General features: G+C 37.0%; 1 protein-coding gene across 1 annotated transcript in view; it reads right to left on the reverse strand.

Annotated features, from left to right (window-relative positions):
* Nucleotides 1–18,749, reverse strand: part of SLC6A15 (solute carrier family 6 member 15) — a gene marked incomplete at its 5' end in the record, with an annotated part of 29,722 nt that extends 10,973 nt beyond the window's left edge. The window contains 5 exons of the mRNA XM_081331837.1: nt 3,111–3,221; nt 8,163–8,344; nt 12,138–12,264; nt 15,546–15,703; nt 18,461–18,749. Coding sequence (XP_081187963.1) covers nt 3,111–3,221; nt 8,163–8,344; nt 12,138–12,264; nt 15,546–15,703; nt 18,461–18,749 — 867 coding nt within the window. The remainder of the gene's footprint in view (nt 1–3,110; nt 3,222–8,162; nt 8,345–12,137; nt 12,265–15,545; nt 15,704–18,460) is intronic.
* Between the last annotated feature and the right edge of the window lie 2,080 nt (nt 18,750–20,829).

A 20,829-nucleotide genomic window follows, 5' to 3' on the forward strand; every position in this document is an offset into this window, starting at 1 on the left:
GCTTTTAGTATTTGAATGATTTATTCAACAACATGTAACATTTCTTGAAAAACCAAGATTTGGGGAATTTTTAAAATTATTTTTCACCTTTATATCAATTATAGAAAATAAATAGCTTGAACAGATCTTAAACGGAAATGTAAATTTTACTTTCTGAAAACAGAACAACTCAGTAGCTGAAGCTAAAGCCAGATTGATGGCACACATCTATGCCCATCTAATCTGATGAACGTGTTATTAGTTCAATGGTGTTTACTCCACTAAAAGCTGATCTAAGGTCACAGCTTCTGGATTTTGATATATGCCAAATGTCAGTATTATCTAACAAACAGAAATTTTAAAATAGTCCATTATTTCAATATTCTTGTTAAACATAATGCATTCTTATAATAAAAGGAAATCCAAATATTTTTATAAGCTGATAGAGTGATTGTTCTCTAAAAGTGTACATTTCAATAATAGGAAACACTTTCTATCTACCGTAAATACTTCTATTGAGATTTATCATATAAATAAATCTTCCCAAGTTGACATACCATAGTTAAACCACTAGATAGCACTATATACACAGTTTTTATTCTCAATTTCCAATTGCTTTTGAATAGGCTTACTGTGGTCAGTCATGTAATCTTACCCTAGAAAAGTTCTTTCTGGTTTTATTTTCCCCTCAACATTTCAGTAATCACATTTCTCTGAGTTTTTTTTTAGTTCAAGTATTGTTACATCTACTCATTATTTGATGGAAAATGAATTTATGGACTTAAGGATGCAATCATATGTTCACTTCCTTAGAAGTAAAAACCATTGGAAACTATGATAATTACTTCTAAGTAGTCTTTAATAGGATGGAGGATTAACAGGTGTATCAGTGAAAAAGCACACATTTTGCTACAAAATTGTAGATAGAATTATGCTGGTTTTCGACCAGAATAAATATTTAATTTGAGTCGAGTAGATAGAATGGTCGAAGACTTGAAATCCGAAAAACTGGCTGCTTCTCAGTATAGACAATATTGAGCTAAGAATGGCTCAAAATTTACTTTTATAGAAGTATTTTATATACTGAAAATACTGGGATGGTGGCTCAATTCATTGCAACCAAATTATCAGACATAATACTGAACTGCAAATTTACAACAATAGTTTTCTTATACTTGATATAGCTGTGTTGAAGGAAGTCTCTGACTTAAACTGAACTTATAAGTACATGGAGATAGCCATATTGAAATATTTGATTTATTGTAACTGAAACAAAAAAAATGTCAGCCTGGCCCCTCCTATATTATATCACCTACTCCAACACTCCAAAAAACAAGCAGTTAAGCCTTTATTGTGCACCTCTGATTTAGAAAAACAGTTGGTGTTCTGCACTGGAAGAAGCCTGACTTTAAAATAATAGGTAGCTGAGAAAAATCCAACCAGAGTCCAGATCTCTTATTATTGGTTCCAAGCCTGAGGAGGTATTTAATTTCTACCTCTCTGTGTGTTTGGCAATGCAAAGAGTTAAGGTGAAGTGCTGGACATAAAGCAGGGGAATAAATGGCTGTTGGGGGCAGAAATTGAAGAAGATTGTTGCAAAATTATTTAATCCAGGGGATATTTGTATCTGTCTGTTCTCAAAAAGGTTATTACGTACCCAAACAAGCTGCTTATCTAAAATGGACAGCATGTAGAATTAATTACCATCTGCACAGGGTGTAAAATCATTGAGGCCCATATATAAAGGCAGGGCTTTTTTTCTCATAGAACGCTCAGAACGGAGTTCCGGCACCTTTTTTGGATGGAACCTTGTAGGGTAGGCAAGGTGGGTTGTATGACATGTGTGAGTTCCAGCACCTTTTTCTTTTACAAAAAAAGCACTGTATAAAGGGATTAAATAAATCTTAGTTCTTTCCAACTGCTGTTTCAGACTTCCCAGCTGACTTTTCCTAAACCTTTTCATATTCTCTGGTTTACTTTATCATCATTAAATTTTAAATAATGCTTGCATGATTCTGTTACATCAGGGGTGTCAAACTGCCAGCCCTCAGGCCTGATGCATCATAGCAAAACTGTGCTCACTCCATTGCCAGCAATGGCAAAAAAAAAGTCGCGATACGTCACGACACATCATGTGATGTTGTGAGTTTGACACCCTTGTGCTACATCTTAGTATTCGACATAAGATTTGGAATTGTCTTGTACAAATCAGCTGTATACTTTGCAACATGTTAATCACTTTTCAAATGTGTACTAAGATAATTTAGATTATGTAACAGCTGCAGCTGTGAAGGTCTTCAAAGGGGCATTTTGCTTTGATCAAAATTTGATTGAAGTCCCCATTTGAAGTGGCACAACAAAATGAAAAAAGCATTTTCTTTTAAATGTTGGGTTTTTGTGGCTATGCTATTTGGAGCTTTACACTAAAAGATGATTTCTGGTTTGGGCACAGTTAGTTAATTGTTCAAGTTGAGGCATCACTTTGAATCAGATTGCTGTAGCCTTGAAGCCATTCCCCAAGGTGGAGTTGAGCCACTCCTCACAGCTTTATTAAACCTCTCTCTTTAAGCTTTCACTCCTTAATCCCATGAAGGAGAGCAGGGGCAGACTGGTGAGGCATCTCCCCTTCCCCTTATTTGGATCAGTCCATGCACTGGGGGACAAATAGCTGAAATAGGGAATCAGAGGAGGGTGTACAATGTGTCAAGGATTTTTTTTATCTAATTTTGAAAGTTACATTATAACATAACATAACATAACATAACATAACATAACATAACATAACATAACATAACATAAATTTGTTATCCTCCTGTCATAGAATAAGCTATCTTCTCTTCTTTCATCAAACACACCAATACAGTGTTTTGGATGTCTTTCCTACTGCTGTAAACTCAAACCACTGAAAGTGAATATAAATCAAGGACCATGCCAATTAGATGGAAAATTCCTAATCCTCTGATGTAGTTTAAAAACACACAACAAATTACTTTTTATATTTGAGCTAGAACTATCTTCAATAACACACGTATCTCAAATCAGTAGACTCCTTCTAACTGATTATGAGCATGAGTTTATTGAAGCTATCGAAAGGCAAATAGTAAATGGGATCAGAAGCACTCAAATATTACCTTTGGAGTAAACATATGACGAATCCCATCCAGTGAACCATTTAAAAGCAGCCCTCTGATTAGAAAGCACAGAAGTACGATATAAGGGAAAAGAGAGCTAAAGTACATTACCTGAAAGATATTAAAAGCAAATCATTTTAAAAACAAAACAAAATTTCTCAGCCATCCTACCCTGACTGACAATATCAATGAGCTAGTCTGAAATGTAGGTTTTGTGTACACTCTCAACAGTCAATTCTGTGTTAAAATAAGAAATTCTCCAAACAGGCAACCTCCAAGTGTTAGACTTCAACTGCCCTAATCTCCAGCCAGGAGAGCCTTTATTGGGGTTCAAACTCTATTAGCACCAGGTTGGGAAAGGCCCGCTTAAGAGATCGGTAAAAGCCAACAAAGGTTATTGCTCCTTTATTGAAATAAGTGTATCATTGAAATGAGAAATTATTTTATTCTGAAATGAATAAACAAATGGGAACAGAGTAGTGAAACATGTATCGTCACCAGGAGTAACCATAATGATCTGGTCATGTCTCTATAGAGAATCATTGTTGTGTTTGGTACTTTCTGAAGCCCAAGCCTTCTTGCCCAGCTGAATCGCTGAGGGGAAAAAAAAAAGAAAGATTCCCCACTCCATATTCATTTAGGACATCAGTATACCTGTAAACCATAATTTAAAAATAGCAAATCATTATCAAGAGTATGTTTCTTGCCCATCTCTCCACTGTATCAGCAGCAACACGGGCTAAGGTGAACTATCATCTTGCTCAATGACACAGACTGCAAAGATAGGTCAAAACTAATTTTGATTTTATTTTTATGTCTAAAAGTAATTAAAATCAAATATAGTTGCCATTTAATCAATATCTAGTCCAATTCATGCACAGGTGAATCTTCTGCCATGCTAAAATCACATAAAAGCTATTGTAGTAACAACTTCTGGAAGTTTCTGGGAGGTTTCTGGATATTAGATAATTGGAATATGATATTATCAGAACTAACACAAGATAGGTAAAGAGATTTGTTTCTGAGAAAGAAAGAAATGCTACATTTATAGACTGACAAACAGAAGCCTCTTGTTTAAATCCAATGATTTACTCCATTAGAAATGATATTTTCCGTTAGAAAAAAGGCAGCCCACTGGAGAAAAAGAAAACTGAAAGCATATAATAATAATAATAAACCTTTATTGTCAAAGTACAACATGTGTACATTGAGATTAGCTGAGCCTCCCCCCGTGCTCTCTCCCCCCAACACACAGTGACAACAAACCCTCCATCCCACCACACCATGTGAACCAACTACACCACACACCGGCCTCCCAAGTCAATTCTGCATAAGTTCACAGAGATTATGTCCCATTTAAAAGCCTAACAGCCCACGGATAAAAGCTATTTTTCAGCCTGTTGGTACAGCTGGCTATACTCCTATATCTCCTACCGGATGGTAGGAGAGTAAAGAGATACCGTCCAGGGTGTGAGTCATCCCTGAGAATCTTCCTCACTCTTCCAAGGCAACGAGCCCTGGCGATGTCATCCAGTGGTGTCAGGGAACAGCCCACAATGTCTTGTGCTGTGTTCACTACCCTCTGTAATACTTTCCTGTCCGCGGCTGTCAGACCAGCATACCAAACCACAATACCATACGAGAGGATGCTCTCTATAGTAGACCGGTAAAAGAGGGTCATTAGCTGTTGTTCTACCCTGTTCTTCCGCAAGACCCTAAGAAAGTGAAGCCTCTGTTGGGCCTTTCTAGCCACCTGGGTTGTGTTAACTTTCCAGGTCAGATCTTCACAGAGGTAGACTCCCAGAAATTTAAAGGAGGAAACTCTCTCTACACAGTTCTCTCCGATGTAAAGTGGGGCAGGTTCCTCCTTTTTTCTCCGGAAGTCTAACACCATCTCTTTCGTCTTGCTGATGTTTAGGAGCAAGTTGTTGTTACTACACCATATGGATAGTTTTTGTACCTCCACCCTATATGCTGTCTCATCCCCACCTGTAATAAGACCCACCACAGTTGTATCATCTGCGAACTTGATTATCGCAGTGGATGGGTCAGATGATACACAATCATAAGTGTATAAAGAGTACAGTATTATATTTGCCTCAGACTGCTGTCTGGAAGTCTTTCTGAATTTTGCCAGAACACTTCTTCCAAAAAAGAACAGCTGCTGGAATTGGGTATGCCTAGTTTAATGAAGAGAAGGGTGAGGGGTGACATGATAGCAGTGTTCCAATATCTCAGGGGCTGCCACAAAGAGGAGGGACTCAAACTATTCTCCAAAGGACCTGAAGGCAGGACAAGAAGCAATGGATGGAAACTAGTCAAGGAGAGAAGCAACCTAGACCTAAGGAGAAACTTCTTGACAGCTAGAACAATTAATCAGTAGAACAACCTGCCTCCAGAACTTGTGAATGCTCCAACACTGGAAGTTTTTAAGAAGAGACTGGATGGCCATTTGTCTGAAATGGTATAGTGTTTCCTGCCTGAGCGGGTGATTGGACTAGAAGACCTCCAAGGTCCCTTCCAACTCTACTACTACTACTACTACTACTACTACTACTACTATTATTATTATTATTATTATTATTATTATTATTATTATTATTATTATTATTATTATAAAACTTTTATTCATAAAATATGAAACTCAGTCAACTGAACACTCAAATTGACTGGCACTAATGGCTGACATGGGTTGCTGCCAGCATCCTAGGTATCAACCAGGTATCTCCTTAAAATGTAAGATGTTCCGAGTAGCACAGTTTTTTGTAGCTTTGCTGGAGTTATTGCAGGAAGCTACAGATTATTATTATTATTATTATTATTATTATTATTATTATTATTATTATTATTATTATTATTATTATTATTATTATTATTATTATTATTATTATTATTATTATTATTATTATTACCATGCCCTGAAGAGCAGGTAATAAATTATTAATATAAAAGATAAAGCTCAGTTCTTGGTGACTTTATGACCATGTCCATCTAAGTTTCCTGGAATAATATGGAGGTTGGCCATGGCCTTTTAAAAAAAAATGTTTTATTAACCTCCCAGTCTAGTCTACAGTCCAATGGTCTCCACTTCAAGCCCAAATCCATTTAGGTTTTTGATGTTAGCCAAAGTTTTTTGACAGCTGCTATTGTTCTAGCTGAGAAAAAAAGTGAAAGCCATTATGAATAAGCAAATTTAAGAGTGATTGTACTGAATGACAACCCATCTTTGAAACAAAATATCTAAAGCAGAGGTGGGGAACTATGGCACCTTTATGACTTGTGGACTTCAGCTCGCAGAATTCCTTAGTCAGCTATACTGGCTCAGGAATTCTGGGAGTTGAAGTCCAAAGGTCATAAAAGGGCCATAGTTCCTGACCCCTGATCAAAAGCATAATTTTCTTAATAAGTGGTATTGTCAGTCTTCATTTAACTACAATCAAGTATTTTTGCCCACAGGAAAGACATTCATGAGAAGAATTTCCATATGAATATAATTGCAGAAAAGTAAAACAAGGTATGAAATATGTATGAAAATGTTTGAGCAGTCTAAAGGATGTCATATAAAAGGCTTAATCAACTATCTCCACATACTATAAATAATGTTTTCTTCCTCAATGCAGCAGAAATCAAAATATACAAACTAAATTTTAGGCATATTATAGAATGGTCCAAATGAGTTGTGAATGGCTCACAAGAAATGAATAGAGCCCTGCTGGATCAGAAACTGGTCTAGTCTAGCATTATAGGCCAAAAGTTGACACTTAATGAATCTGGGAGGTTTACAGAGAAGGATGCAAGGACGATTAAGTGCTTAATATCTCGAGGATCACTTAGTATGAAACTTATCTTCAGATAAAATTGATCATTTTAGCTTGATAACTCAAAAATTATGGCTGCATAAAAATGGGTGAAAATATGAAGTCAAACAATTATACTTTCTGGATGTGCTACTGCAGGTTTTCATGCCAGAGAAAGTCTATATGATCACTAGGAGTCAACGCCAATTAGATGGCACCATTGTTTTTGCTCATCTTGATTATTTTCTTCCTCAACATGGTTAATTTAGGTGATTAGTTTTAATACTTCTATTCGGTTCTCTTTTCCACTCTATGTATCTTCTTCAGATAAAGCCATGTTATCTTCTGTACTACCTATTCTGAACCCCAACTGCTCTGTGCTCTTATTTTACATCCGCTCCAATCTTTTTCCAGTGATGCAAAACTGTTCAGCTCTATCTCCCCACTCACAGTTTCCTTAAAAGATTGCATGTCTATTTGATAATAATAATAATAATAATAATAATAATTTTATTTATATACCGCCCTTCTCCCGAAGGACTCAGGGCGGTGAACAGGGCAAGCATAAAAAATACAAAAATACAAAGGTTAAAAGGGATTAAATATATGCCCAAGTAAAAACAGTAAATACAAATTATTAAAATGGCAATAAATAACCCCACCCATCCCCCATCAGGCCAGGCCGGCTTGTTCAAATAAGAATGTCTTTAGGTCGCGACGGAAGGAGCGAAGGTCGGGCGCCATCCGGAGCTCAACCGGTAACCGATTCCATAGCTCCGGGGCGAGTGAATCTTTTTGAGTGAATCTTTTTCTTGCTGTTGAAGTCTCCTATATGATTATATCACAGATGTTTGATACTTGAACTGACTGTTTCACTATTTCTCAGACTTAGTCCAAATCAAATTAATAAAGCAAACTGTGCTCAAAAATAGAGCTAGTTACCCCACTCAATTGGGTTTTCTTTTCTTTTTTTTAATTAAGTGGTGAGATGTAATTATAACTATTATTCATAGCAAATGAAAAGAGATCGAGGTTCTCATGCCACAATAATCCCTTCTTTTATTCAAAGATGTTTTTTTTATTTTTAGCAGACTATAATTTAAAAATTATTGTACCAACATTTTTCTACTTGAAAGTGTAAAGAAACATACACAAGCACACTCAGTGAGTCATATCTTCAAGCTTGCCCATGCAAACTTTATGGCAAAATAGGCAAAAGGGTGTGGTGAATAAGAATGTAGGTGGCAATACTCACTTTGCCTGAAGATTGGATGCCTTTAATCATTGCCAGGCACACCATAACCCATGCAGCCAATAAGCAGATGGTCATTTTCCAATTCAAACCTCCACTCTCAGATATAGAATTAGAAATATTGAGTGCTTCTCTGTACCAGTAATACGTCGTAGCTGAACTTTTTTCACATTCTGGCTCCACAACTAACCAGAAAATGAGAAAAGGGAGAGAGAGGGAGAGGGAGAGGGAGAGGGAGAGGGAGAGGGAGAGGGAGAGGGAGAGGGAGAGGGAGAGAAGAGAAGAGAAGAGAAGAGAAGAGAAGAGAAGAGAAGAGAAGAGAAGAGAAGAGAAGAGAAGAGAAGAGAAGAGAAGAGAAGAGAGTTATAAAGTAATACAAAACTCTTTGAAGTAGTCCAAAAGCCTTAAGGCAATTGCTGCAATCTGCTGCTTTGCCTTTTGGACCATATTTAGATATTTACATTTAAGAACTCAGAAAAAATGAGCCAAACTATAAATATTTTGTTGGCATGTTGTTCTAAACTTCTACAATGCCAATAATTACAGTTAGTCCCATACTGTCTTCAAAAGCAGTTCAAGACTTTTTAAACTCTTTAACTCTGTCAAACTCTTCACTTTCCAAGATGGTTTCTTCTCCTATGCAAAAGATGTTTATTTTCCTCCACTAATCTCCACTAATCATTTTTACTTTGTTTCTAATTTCTGTTGGTTACATTTTCAAGTTTCTCTCTCTGATTGTCTCTGCTTCCCCACTGGGAAAGAAGAAGGCCCCAGGATCTTTTTTGGTGTCTTCTCTTGGGATTTATTGAGGTGTTGGAAGCCAAGGAAGTTACAGAGGGATGAATGTACCATGGAAGGGGCAACACTCATTGCCCACTACTTGATCTACACTACACTACAGTACAAGAGCCCTACATCTCATAACTACAAGACTCCTGCACCTCATTCAGAACAATTGTTTTCCCCTTCACTTGAATGAGAACAATTAAAGGGATTTTGTAGTACAGTGCTATTTTAAATAGCAGCTCTGAAATAATCCAGATTCAAAGAGTAAAATAAGATTCAAAGAGTATTAAAGAGTATTTGTTTTTTCCCCCTCAAATTGCATGGCAGCTGCAAAGTACAGTACTTAAAAAGATTATTTTAAAGTATTCTTATACCTCAAAGGCTATCCATCATATCGCAAACCATACTTTGTCTTTTGAAGGTGAATCTATACACAGCCAATTTTAAATGGGTTCAGGACAGGCTTTGTGTACTATAATTTCATATCTGTGTATGGAACCTCAAGCAGTTGAGAGGACTTAACTTTTCATCACCTGACTAGAGTAGAGAGCATGAAGTCAGGATAGTTAGAAAGCATAACAAGGTGATCTCATCATATTTGGCCAGATGCATGACAAACTAGAAGGAAGGAATAAGCTGCATTAAACTAAATTGTCTCTTTTGTTTTTCCTTCAGAAATATCCAGCTTCAAAGGAATGAGAATTGATATACATGAGGGAAAATATACTATATTAAAATAAGTCAACTTATGCCACAGTTTTCATGAATTGTGTACTATAAACTCTTAGTTGTAAATAAATCCCCTGAATTCTGTGGGACCTACCTACCCTTTTTCTGCATTTTCTTCTTTTTCCCCTTCTTTTTAAAGAATTCTGACAGGAAATTCCCTTCAATTAAACTCTTAGAAAAAGCACTTATTCAGCCAAATGGCTGAATCTTTTTTTCCCCCTGAACCATATATTTTATCTCAAATATGGAGTTTAAGAAAAGTCATTCATTCTAGAATAATACTGATTTATAAGTATTTGTATGATTCAAATACCAAGAAGCAATACAAAACAGTTACCTCAGAAAGTAGACTGTGGTAACATTTGAAAATTATATATATATTTCTATCAGGCAATTAAGATTTCTTTCTATTACTTGATCATCATGTGATAAATAAAATTAAAAGATAGACTGCATTTTACTGGATATGCCATAAAGGTTATAGCCATCTATGATTACTTAAAACTTGCTGATTTATCAAGCAGGCAGATTATAGTCTGATTGTTCACAAGCATTTCCTTTAGTCTCTTGGGCTTTCTACTGTTTAAACTTTATGGAAATAGAGTGAATGTAACAAGAGAGTAGGGACGCGGTGGCTCAGTGGGTTAGGACGCTGAGCTTGTCGATCAGATGGTCGGCAGTTTGGCGGGTCGAATCCCGAGTGCCGCGTAACAGAGTGAGCGCCTGTTACTCGTCCCAGCTTCTGCCCACCTAGCAGTTCGAAAGCACGTAAAAATGCTAGTAGAAAAATAGGGACCACTACGGTGGGAAGGTAACAGCGTTCCGTGCGCCTTTGGCGTCTAGTCATGCCGGCCACATGACCACGGAGACGTCCTCGGACAAGCGCTGGCTCTTCGGCTTTGAAACGGAGATGAGCACCGGCCCCTAGAGTCGGAAACGACTAGCACGCATGTGCGGGGGAACCTTTACCTTTACCTTTTTAACAAGAGAGTCCTTAGTGTGAAATTCAGTCTGAAAGTTATTTACAAACTGTGTTTATAAGCAATAGAAAATATTTGGCATGCAACAAGGAAAGGTTTCAGAACATGCATTTTCCACTGTCAAGGGAAGTGATATTAACATGTTAACATTTGTTAAAGCCAATTAATTCTAACTCTCTTCCATTAAATGAACTGGAGACACTTTGCATTTAAATTTAATTTTACATTTAAAAGTTACTTACTTCATTTGTTTCCAGTCAGAATATTTGGGGTTTGCAATGATTTCGATCTCAACTTTAAAATTGATCACACATTTTGATGGAGCTCTTTAGAAGATTCCCTTCTCTCTTTTTTTGCACTATGTGCATAATAAAAAATTGGAATGTATGATAAATTTTGAGGTAATAGATTAATCTTCACCAACTAGATTTCCTCCAGTGTATTGCATTCACTGATAGGGATTGTAGGACAATATACCTCGAGGGCAACAGGTTGGGAAAGACTATTGTAAAAAGAATGGGAAGAAAATCTTGTTTTCAGAGTAATTCATTCTAAAGTCAAATCTATAATATCACTCTTTTGATTAATATTCAAAATGGAACCTGATGATTTCCCCATTAACATTGTCCAAAGGCCATTTTGGTGAATAGTAGCCACTCAGTATGCCATGATTTACTAGTATGCTAACCAGGAAAGGGCAGCACAGTGTCTCAGCTGTGTTTGTAGGCTGGAAAGCCAGCAGCCCACATTCAAGACCTGAGTGCCACACGACAGAGTGAGCTCCATCCTCACCCCAGCTCCTGCCAACCTAGCAGTTTGAAAAAAGGCAAATGCAAGTAGATAAAGAGGTATCACTTCAATGAGAAAGTAACAGCATTCCATGTCATGCTGGCTACATGACCATGGAAATGTCTTTGGACAGTCATGGCTCAATGGCCTGGAAATGGAGATGAACACCACCCCCTATAGTCAGCAACACCTAGCAGAGTAAAATCTACAGGGACTCCTCTTTTAACCAGGAAAGAGTGGCCCAAAGTCACCAAATGGGAGTTGACCTCAACTTGGGTCTCTGATCCTACTTCAGCACATTAATTCAACATACTGTATTGCAATATGTGATGGATGATAAAGCTATTGAAGTTCTACAACATGCTTCAGTGCCTTCTCTAAATCTGCCAGTTCATTACAAAGACACATGGCTCATCTAACGGGCCTCTCCAGCTCTTAGTCATTCTTCCAATATTTAATGATGGGATACAGGGGTTGATAAGAATAGTTTTATTATAAAGCTAATAATGGTGATGAGGGAAATCAAATTTATTTAACAATGCTGCCAGATCAATACATTGTGAACCAAATTACCTACACCTATTTATTTTTCATTTTGTTCACTATTTAAAGAAAAACATTTAAAGGCTTCAGTAAAAAGTGCATTGTTTAAAAGAGAGAGAAAAGACAATACATTCCTACAATTAACACTTACAGGTATGTGAAGAATTTTTCACCAAGGGACACTGGTCCCATGGTAATGGATGTTGAAAGGATTGAGAAAAGTAAAACAAACTCCATCCAATGATGACATTGTAATACAGGGCCACAAAAAAGCATACCTGTGAAAGAAGCAAACATTTAAAATACAGTTTTCATAAATGAACATTAGTTCTGTGCATGCTTCAGAAATGATTTGGAAGAACTGCTCCAGAACACAGCATCTTTCTTAAAGCTAACATATCTGTGCTGTTCCTCCTACTGAAGGGACCCTATCTGGACCAGCTGTTTTTGGCAATTACTATCTAGTCTCCAAACTCCTCTTTGGGGAAAATGCTATTGATGATGTGCCACATGTCCTAGAAGAAGCGGATTATCTAAATCCTTTTAGTCAGTGTTTAGGGATGGGCACAGGACAAGGACAGCCCTGCTTGATATATCATTCTTGACACCCCTCCTACTCCCAGGGCTTTTTTTCTCATTGAACGCTCAGAACGGAGTTCCGGCACCTTTTTTGGATGGAACCTTGTAGGGTAGGCAAGGTGGCTTGTATAACATGTGTGAGTTCCGGCACCTTTTTCTTTTACAAAAAAAGCACTGCCTACTCCTATTTTACATTAAGCAGTCTTGGATACTATTGCATATGGCATCTTTCTGGACTGCCTGAACTGACTAGGGACTGGAGTCATTGCTTTTCAGTTCCTTAATTAGCAATTTCAGTCAGTGGCGAGGCAGAATGAATCAATACAGTGGCCACTCTTTTGTGGGTGTCTCAGGGTTTGGTCCAGTCTCCAATGCTTTTTAATATTTCTACAAAGCCACTGGGAGAGCTACTGTCAGTTAGGGAATGAAGAATCATTATTATGCAGATGAAATTCAAATGAACATTGCCATCCCAAAACTGCCAGAGATGCCATTAAAGGTAGATTCCTTAAGAGTGTTGGATTTGGACGGGAAGATATAGATTAAATGTAAGAATTGGGTTTTCTCTTGACAGAGAAGCCGTATCTCTGAGACAGCAGTTCTGTGATTAGGAGTTGTCCTGTATTCAGAGCTACTGTTTAATAAGTAAGTGGAAGCTGTGGCTGTTGGAGACTTTTTTGGCTCTGGATGGTGCAGTAGTCCTATCTGGAACAGAAAAATGTCACAACAGTGACCCATGTCCTTATTATCACTATCTATCAGACAGCCCATAACAATGTTAGATTTGTATAGGCCCATTAAGCTGGGAGAGTGGCTCCAACAGATCCCAGGAACATCAGAGCTTTCTCTAGAAGAGTGCAGAGCTTTCTCTAGGAACAGCTGAGATCCCTCAACACAACCCTCAAACTTCTTAGCCCTCTGGTTAGGTTTTAATGTTAATTAAAATACAGGAGTGTTTTGAAGATCTATAAGCTGATGAATGGAGGAGCATATAAACCTAGCAAAATAAGCACTCACTTGGATTATTGCAATGCACTTTATGTGAACTACTGTAAACTTTGATACAGAATACAGCAGCCTGTTGGATGGATGGTACTCCCCACCATGAACATATGGCCTGCATTGCAGCTCACAGACAAACCACAGACTAGTAGGTTTCTAGATCAACTGAAAGTGCTGCTTTTGTTTTAATTTAAGTGCCATTCAGGACTGCTGTTCCCAATTAGAAGCAACCCTTGCAATATAATCCTCATAGGAAGAACTGCCTGTGATGTCCTTTTTTCTTCTGTCAGCGGGGGTTGAGGGCATCACAAAAAACCAGGCTGTAGAACTCCCAGTTACCACTAGATGACACCAAATAAACACAGAAAAATTAACTCTTGGCTGCTATCTAACATTTACAATCCTTGGATATTTGCAGTCTGACTATGGCACTCTTAATCTGTCTGTTATTCATCAGCCTAGCCCAATTTGTTTTCCAGGTTTCTGTTGTTTTTAGGGAATCTATTTTTGAGTTAATGCAACGCTTCAATTAGGGGCACAAAAGCCTTGAAAAATGATGGACTGGTTTGAACAATAGTAAAGAATTGCAGTGTTTATGCATGGACCAAACTCTGAATCATTTTTTTGAGTTTTCTCTTTATTCCAGTACTGCACATTCTGTTTTGACAGAGCTGCAAACACTGAAATCTCATTGTATTGTTCCCAGATAGATTTATCACTTCAGCTATGTTCTGTGACTCATTTCTGTGACATTTCACCCTGCTTCGAGACCTATTTAGTCTGCCTGCACTCTGGTTGAATTATCTCCTGAATTGATGAAGCAACAGTCCAGTATAGTTCAAGGGCAAACTGATGTTTCCTTCCAAGGATTGGCAGCCATGCTTCATGTATGTATATTTTTTGATTCCAGAAATTCCTCAGATCACTTCACCAAAACCTTTCAATAAAATGTCAGTTTTTGTTTTAAATGTAAGCGACTTTTGTCTGTAGTGTCCACGTTTGTATATATGTTTGCACATGTATGTCACATGCATTTATATATATGTAAAATGCACACATATATATGTATCTCAAAGCTTTAAGCACCCTGATAATTTTGGTCCTTTACATTCTGGGAATATCATTTTATTAACCTGTTACTTCAGTTGCTTCTTGAGGACTCACATAAGAAACAGCAAATGGGAAACAATGTTGTTTCTTCTCAAATGAGAAACAGCTAAAATGTGCCACCAGGTGACAAAACCTGTACAGCATCTTTATCTCTTGAGACAGTGAGATAGGCAGTATACAAATTAATTAAATAAATAAATAAATAACAGGGTTAGTTCAGTGTGATTATTGATCACAAGACTGATCATTTGACAACTTAAATGAAGTTAAAAGGTATTACCTCCCATCCCATTTATTAGGACAAGAAGGATGGTAATCTACAGTATCTATCTATCTATCTATCTATCTATCTATCTATCTATCTATCTATCTATCTATGTATTTAATGTACACATACTGCTACACATTCTGGTTCTTTCAGATTGTTCAAGAATACAGAGAAAATAGTACTCTGTAAAGGGCATCACCATCTTTGCATTGCTAAAACTTTGGAGAAGATATCAGATTCCCCAAGAAGAAAAATTATTTTCTCCTACCCAATAGAAAGAAATTTTTAGATTTTAATATGTCTTTTTTAATTGATTTTTTATCTTACCTTTTATAAAATCATAGAGATTGTAAAGGAGCTACTTTGGCTATTCAGTCCAATCCCCTCATCTATGTAGGAATCCGAATTAAACTGGCTCCATGCAGACAGTAACTATCTACCTTCTACTTGGACACACCCAAAGAATGGATCTCATCTTTTCCTTGAATAATTCAACCAGTTAGAACTGATACTACAAGCTTGACATCTTAAGATAGCAAAAAACTGTATATTCCCATTACGTATTAAGATTTGAGAATCACATAATCTGAAGTTACTTACTATGCAACTTGCAAATCCAATTCCACCCAGCTTGGGGCTGATGTAATTCCATACCCCAATGCTCCCACGGCGGATTCTTTGACCCGCTGAAAGTTCCAGGAAAAAAAGTGGTATTCCTATGATCAGCAGCAAGATTAAATATGGCACAAGATAGGCACCTGTCAAACAGAGGATGAGTAATATTCATATACTGAACAACCTGTAGAGCAAAGTCCTAGTGATATTATGACATTAAAACACAAATGGACATATTTTATATAATTCTTTCCCAAGGGTACCTAATGTTACTATGTTGTGGTTATTTATTTATTTTATTTTATTTATTTAATTTGTATACCGCCCTTCTCCCGAAGGACTCAGGGCGGTGAACAGGGCAATAAATACTAATAAATACTAAAATACAGAAATACAAAAATTAAGAAGAGATTAAACCATAATGCCCAATAAAACAAATAAATTACATAAAAACAGTGATAAAATCCCAAAGATTTTTAGGATCTTAAGCAAAAATAATCATTCTCATCTGCCTAACCACCTGATATTCATTTTTGTAACATTTTTCTACTTCTGCAATTTTGCTCAAAAGTACAGGATACTGTATGTGCAGGAAAGGAAGAGATTTTTCTCTTTTCTTTTGCAGTATTTAGAGTAGGAAAAGCACCCAACTCCATAAGTTGTAAATACTGTCTCCTAAACAAAACTTCTGTTTGAGCCAATGTATGACTTATTTAATTTGGAAATACTGCTTTAATTTGCATCTATAACAGAATCATGGAATAATAGAGCTTGAAGGGACCTTGGAGGTCTTCTAGTCCAAATCCCTGCTCAAGCAGGAAACCCTATACCATTTCAGACAAATGGCTGTCCAGTCTCTTCTTAAAAAGCTCCAGTGATGGAGCACCCACTACTTCTGGAGGCAAGTCATTCCACAAATTAATTATTCTAACTGTCAGGAAATTTCTCCTTATTTCTAGGCTGCTTCACTCCTTGATTAGTTTCCATCCACTGCTTCTTGTCCTGCCTTCAGGTGTTTTGGAGAATAGCTTGATTTCCTCTTCCTTGAGGGAGATATTGGAACACTGCTATCATGTCGCCCTTAGTCCTTCTTTTCATTAAACTACCCAATTCTTCATATGTTTTAGCCTATTCATCTTTGTTGCTCTTCTCTGCACTCTTTCTAGAGTCTCAAAATCTTTTTTTATACCTTGGCGACCAAAACTGGATGCAAAACGCCAAAGATGGTCTTACCAAGGCATTATAAAATTATATTAACACTGCACATGATCTTGATTCTGTCCCTCTATAATTTGTTGCCTTGAATTTTTATACAAAGATAAAAATGTTTGCATAGATATATAAACGAATGTGTAGTTTTTGACAGTAATAGCTATAATATATGTAATGTGCATGCTATTCCTTCACCAATGTTTGTAGCATGTGGAAAAAGTAATGTTGCCCCCAACCATGTTTAAGGTGGGTTGATGCAACCATAAATGAGAATGATCAAAACTTGTTAAGATCAACTGTCCAATAAACATATCATGAATAAAATATACAGTGTTCTATCAATTAGTAAATAATTCTTCCTATGTAGTTTGCATGCAGTGATTACGAGATAATTACATTGCATGCCAAACAGCCTATCACTAAATATCTCTGCTAGCTTCAGTGTCAAACAATTCATTAATTACATGAAATCCAGTAATTGTGAAGAGCAGCAGGAAGCTATTGATGGTCTCTTTTGCAACTATAGGGAAAATTGCCTGCAATTTGCAATCTGGATGTTTATTCTCAAAAAATGTTATAATAAATTCCAGCTATGAAGATTCAGACATTTACTTGGGGGAGGGGAGAATACATAGTATTTAAAAAAAATAAATTAAATTAAAATGTTTAACAAACCTTATAACTACAGCTCTTAAAAATCTTACAAACTCAAATTTTCTCTTTTTCTTTTATTCGTGTAACTATATAGGACTATATAACTCTCTTTTTTGATCCATACTAGTGTAAACAATTGGTGGAGTTAATTATGTATATATCTATATCAGCAAATAGTTCTATCAAAACGACTAATACCACAATTTTACATAAATACAATGAAGTTGACTTTTGAGTAAACAGAATTATATTTCAAAAAAAGAGATGGATGTAATGTGATGGCCCCATCTATAATGTTTTATATGACTTCTATCTCCCCCTTGGGATATCTTAAGGGATAGGATGGCTATATAACATCTCCATGTGCACACACACACACAAACAAACATTCTTGTAATTTTGCAATTTTGTAATGTGAGGGAACTTTAACAAATGTAACATGTAATCATTTATTTTCATGGTATAAACTATGAAAGCCTCTGAATTACAATCAACTTTCTTTAGTGATTTAAAAGAACAAATATATATTTAGCTGTGAAAGATATAAACATTCAGGGATCAAACCAGGCAATGCTTTTCATGCAACTATATAAGATGTAAACTTTTAAAAATAAAGATGTAAGCAACTGATATTGGATGGAGTGCTTACTATCAGTAATTCACCTGGCGAGCACGCAAGAGAGTTCAATGTTTTCCACTGCTGAGTTTCTGCTGAAAATTGCTCTTTTAAAATTGTTCTTTGCATCGATAAAAAAAAAAATCCTGTTGGCACCAATGGGGCATTTTCTCACCCTGTGGTATGAACTACAGAGGTGAGATTTTTCATTAAGTCTGTAGCAGAGGAAGAAAACATGAAACAATTTGCTTGCTCCTGTCTTCAAAATTATCGATGTCACTCTCTATCAGCAGCTGATTTGGGGATGTTAAGACGTTTGCTTATTAGCAGTCTGAATACCTCAGTGCTAGGAATAAGATAAGAAAGAAATATTGAACCGTACATTAGCTACCTCCCTGAGTTCAACAGACAGACTTACCTCCACCGTTTTTTTGACACAGGTATGGAAAACGCCACACATTTCCCAAGCCTACAGAAAATCCAACTTGGGCCAGAATATATTGAAGCTTGCTATTCCAGGCTGGTCTCTCATCTTCTACATCAGATCCCTCTTCTACATCTACATCTTTGTCCTCTGGATCATTAACTGACAATTCGCTTTTTTTAAAAGCGTCTTCAACGGAATCTTCATTGGATAAGAGGTCCTTGACTGATTCGATGACATCATCATCTATCTCTCTTTTTACTACTTTGCTGTTCTTAGGCATTTGCAATAAGGAAATGGAAATTCCAGAGGAGATTTGGTTTAGACAGGCTGTCCAGCTTCAGTCTGGGTAGAATTTTGCAAAGTCTAAACTTCTTGAAGAAAAGGTCCACAGTGAGTCCTTTATGCAACCAGATCAAAATGCTTTTAATTGCTTCCTGTTTGCAATGGCTTGCTGTTAACATAAATAGCTGCATGTAAGAGAGAGAGAGAGAGTGGCTGTTATTATACAACAGAAAATACAAACTGGTCATGGGGGTATAGGGTTGGAGACTAAGGGTGGAAACTAAGTGACTGTGAGAATCCCCTGTACTTATTTCTATTTTAATGTTGCCAAACAAAAATCACAAATTTGGGATTCTAGAGAGTCAGTGCAATCTACAGCTGTTACTGCTTGGTAAGTGTATAAGATATGACTGCCCCATCATTTATTTTTGTAGAGCTGCCTTGAACTGCAATCATGTATTCTAGGGAAAAAAAACAAAAGCACAGGATAAAATGGAAGGGTCAGAGAGGAATAGATGGCTTTCTACTGACAACTCCATCAGGTCATGCTACTCTTGTATGGCGTCTGTGGCAAAATAAGACACAGAATGAGGTGGCAACTGCAACTCGGAGATTCAGGCCACTACAGGTTAAAGAGTGAAGCCTAGCCAGGGTGCTAGCTTATAAATATTCTTTTATTCATCATGTTCTACTCAGTGACCATTCATCCATTCAAAAACACTATAATTTCTCATCATAGAGGTTTTCAGGGTATCTCTGTTTGAGGGGTCAGCTCTTAGAAAGTACAATCAATGTTCATTCACCAAAAAATAGTGTTTCTTCACACTTGAATTGGAGACTTGGGGCAATGTATTTTTTATTTATCAACACACTACTCATAGTATGTGAGGAAAAAGTATAAGAGCCATCTTTGATGAATGTCCTCTTCCCCTCTGAACTTACCTGTGTAATGACTTCTACGACTTACCTGTGCAATGAGTCTTGGCCTTCCAACTCTACTTGGTGGAGTTAAGCTCTGGGAAATACATATTTTGGTTTGTAGCCTATAAGTATTCTTTAAAAAGAATACACACACATAAGATTGCAAGCTGCAAGATTGCAAGCCACATGATGTCTCACTTAATAACCAAATGGGAAGTGACAACATAAGTCTATCATGATTACATGATTTTTCTGCTTAGTGACTGCAGCACTTAGTCATGGATTTGCTGGTCCCAATTATAGTCACTGTGAGGACTACCTCTACTCAATCTTCATTATCTATCTGCATGATCATTTATTCCAATCAGTATTGGCCCAATCAATAGGTTAAACAGGGATAAACTATTATTGATCCTATATTTGGGGAGGTTCTGGAGGCTGAGGCAAGAAGGTGCTGTGCTGATGTTGTTTTCTGGTTGAGGGCTATTCCTCTCCTTGTTAATACTTGTTTGTATTTTCAGTCAGTTTTCTTTTCTTTTCTTTTTTTACTCCTGGCAATTGCCTGGACAAGTCCCTGCAGTTTTCATGGCAAAGGTTTTCAGAAATGGTCTTCCATTGCCTGCTTCCCAGGGTTGAGAGAGAATGACTGATCCAACATCATTCAGCTGGCTTTTTTTATTTATTTTAATTCCATTTATATCCCGCCCTTCTCCGAAGACTCAGGGCGGCTTACAAGCTTAGCCTTCATTCTATGTATATGCCTGCTTATTAGGGCTTTCACACACACCCCAAGCAGCATTATTACAAAGTCAGCTTAATTGCCCCCAACAATCTGGGTCCTCATTTTACCTACCTCGGAAGGATGGAAGGCTGAGTCAACCTTGAGCCTGGTGGGATGCGAACCTGCACTAATTGCAGGCAGCTGGGATGTGAACCTGCACTAATTGCAGGCAGCTGGTGTTACTTAAGGAGGCATTAGCCCACTGCTCCACCAAGGCTCATTTATTCCTAAGGCAGAACTACAACTCACAATCTCCCAGTTTCTTGCCTGAAGCTTTAACCACTAAACAAAGCTTGGTGGCATGAGCGTCTTTCAAATATTCTGAATTATTCTGGAAACTGCAAATATCAGCTCTAGTGAAGTTCTTGATTATGGT

The sequence above is a fragment of the Vipera berus genome (genome assembly GCF_964194415.1).
Source record: "Vipera berus genome assembly, chromosome: 6".
Lineage (NCBI taxonomy): Eukaryota > Metazoa > Chordata > Lepidosauria > Squamata > Viperidae > Vipera > Vipera berus.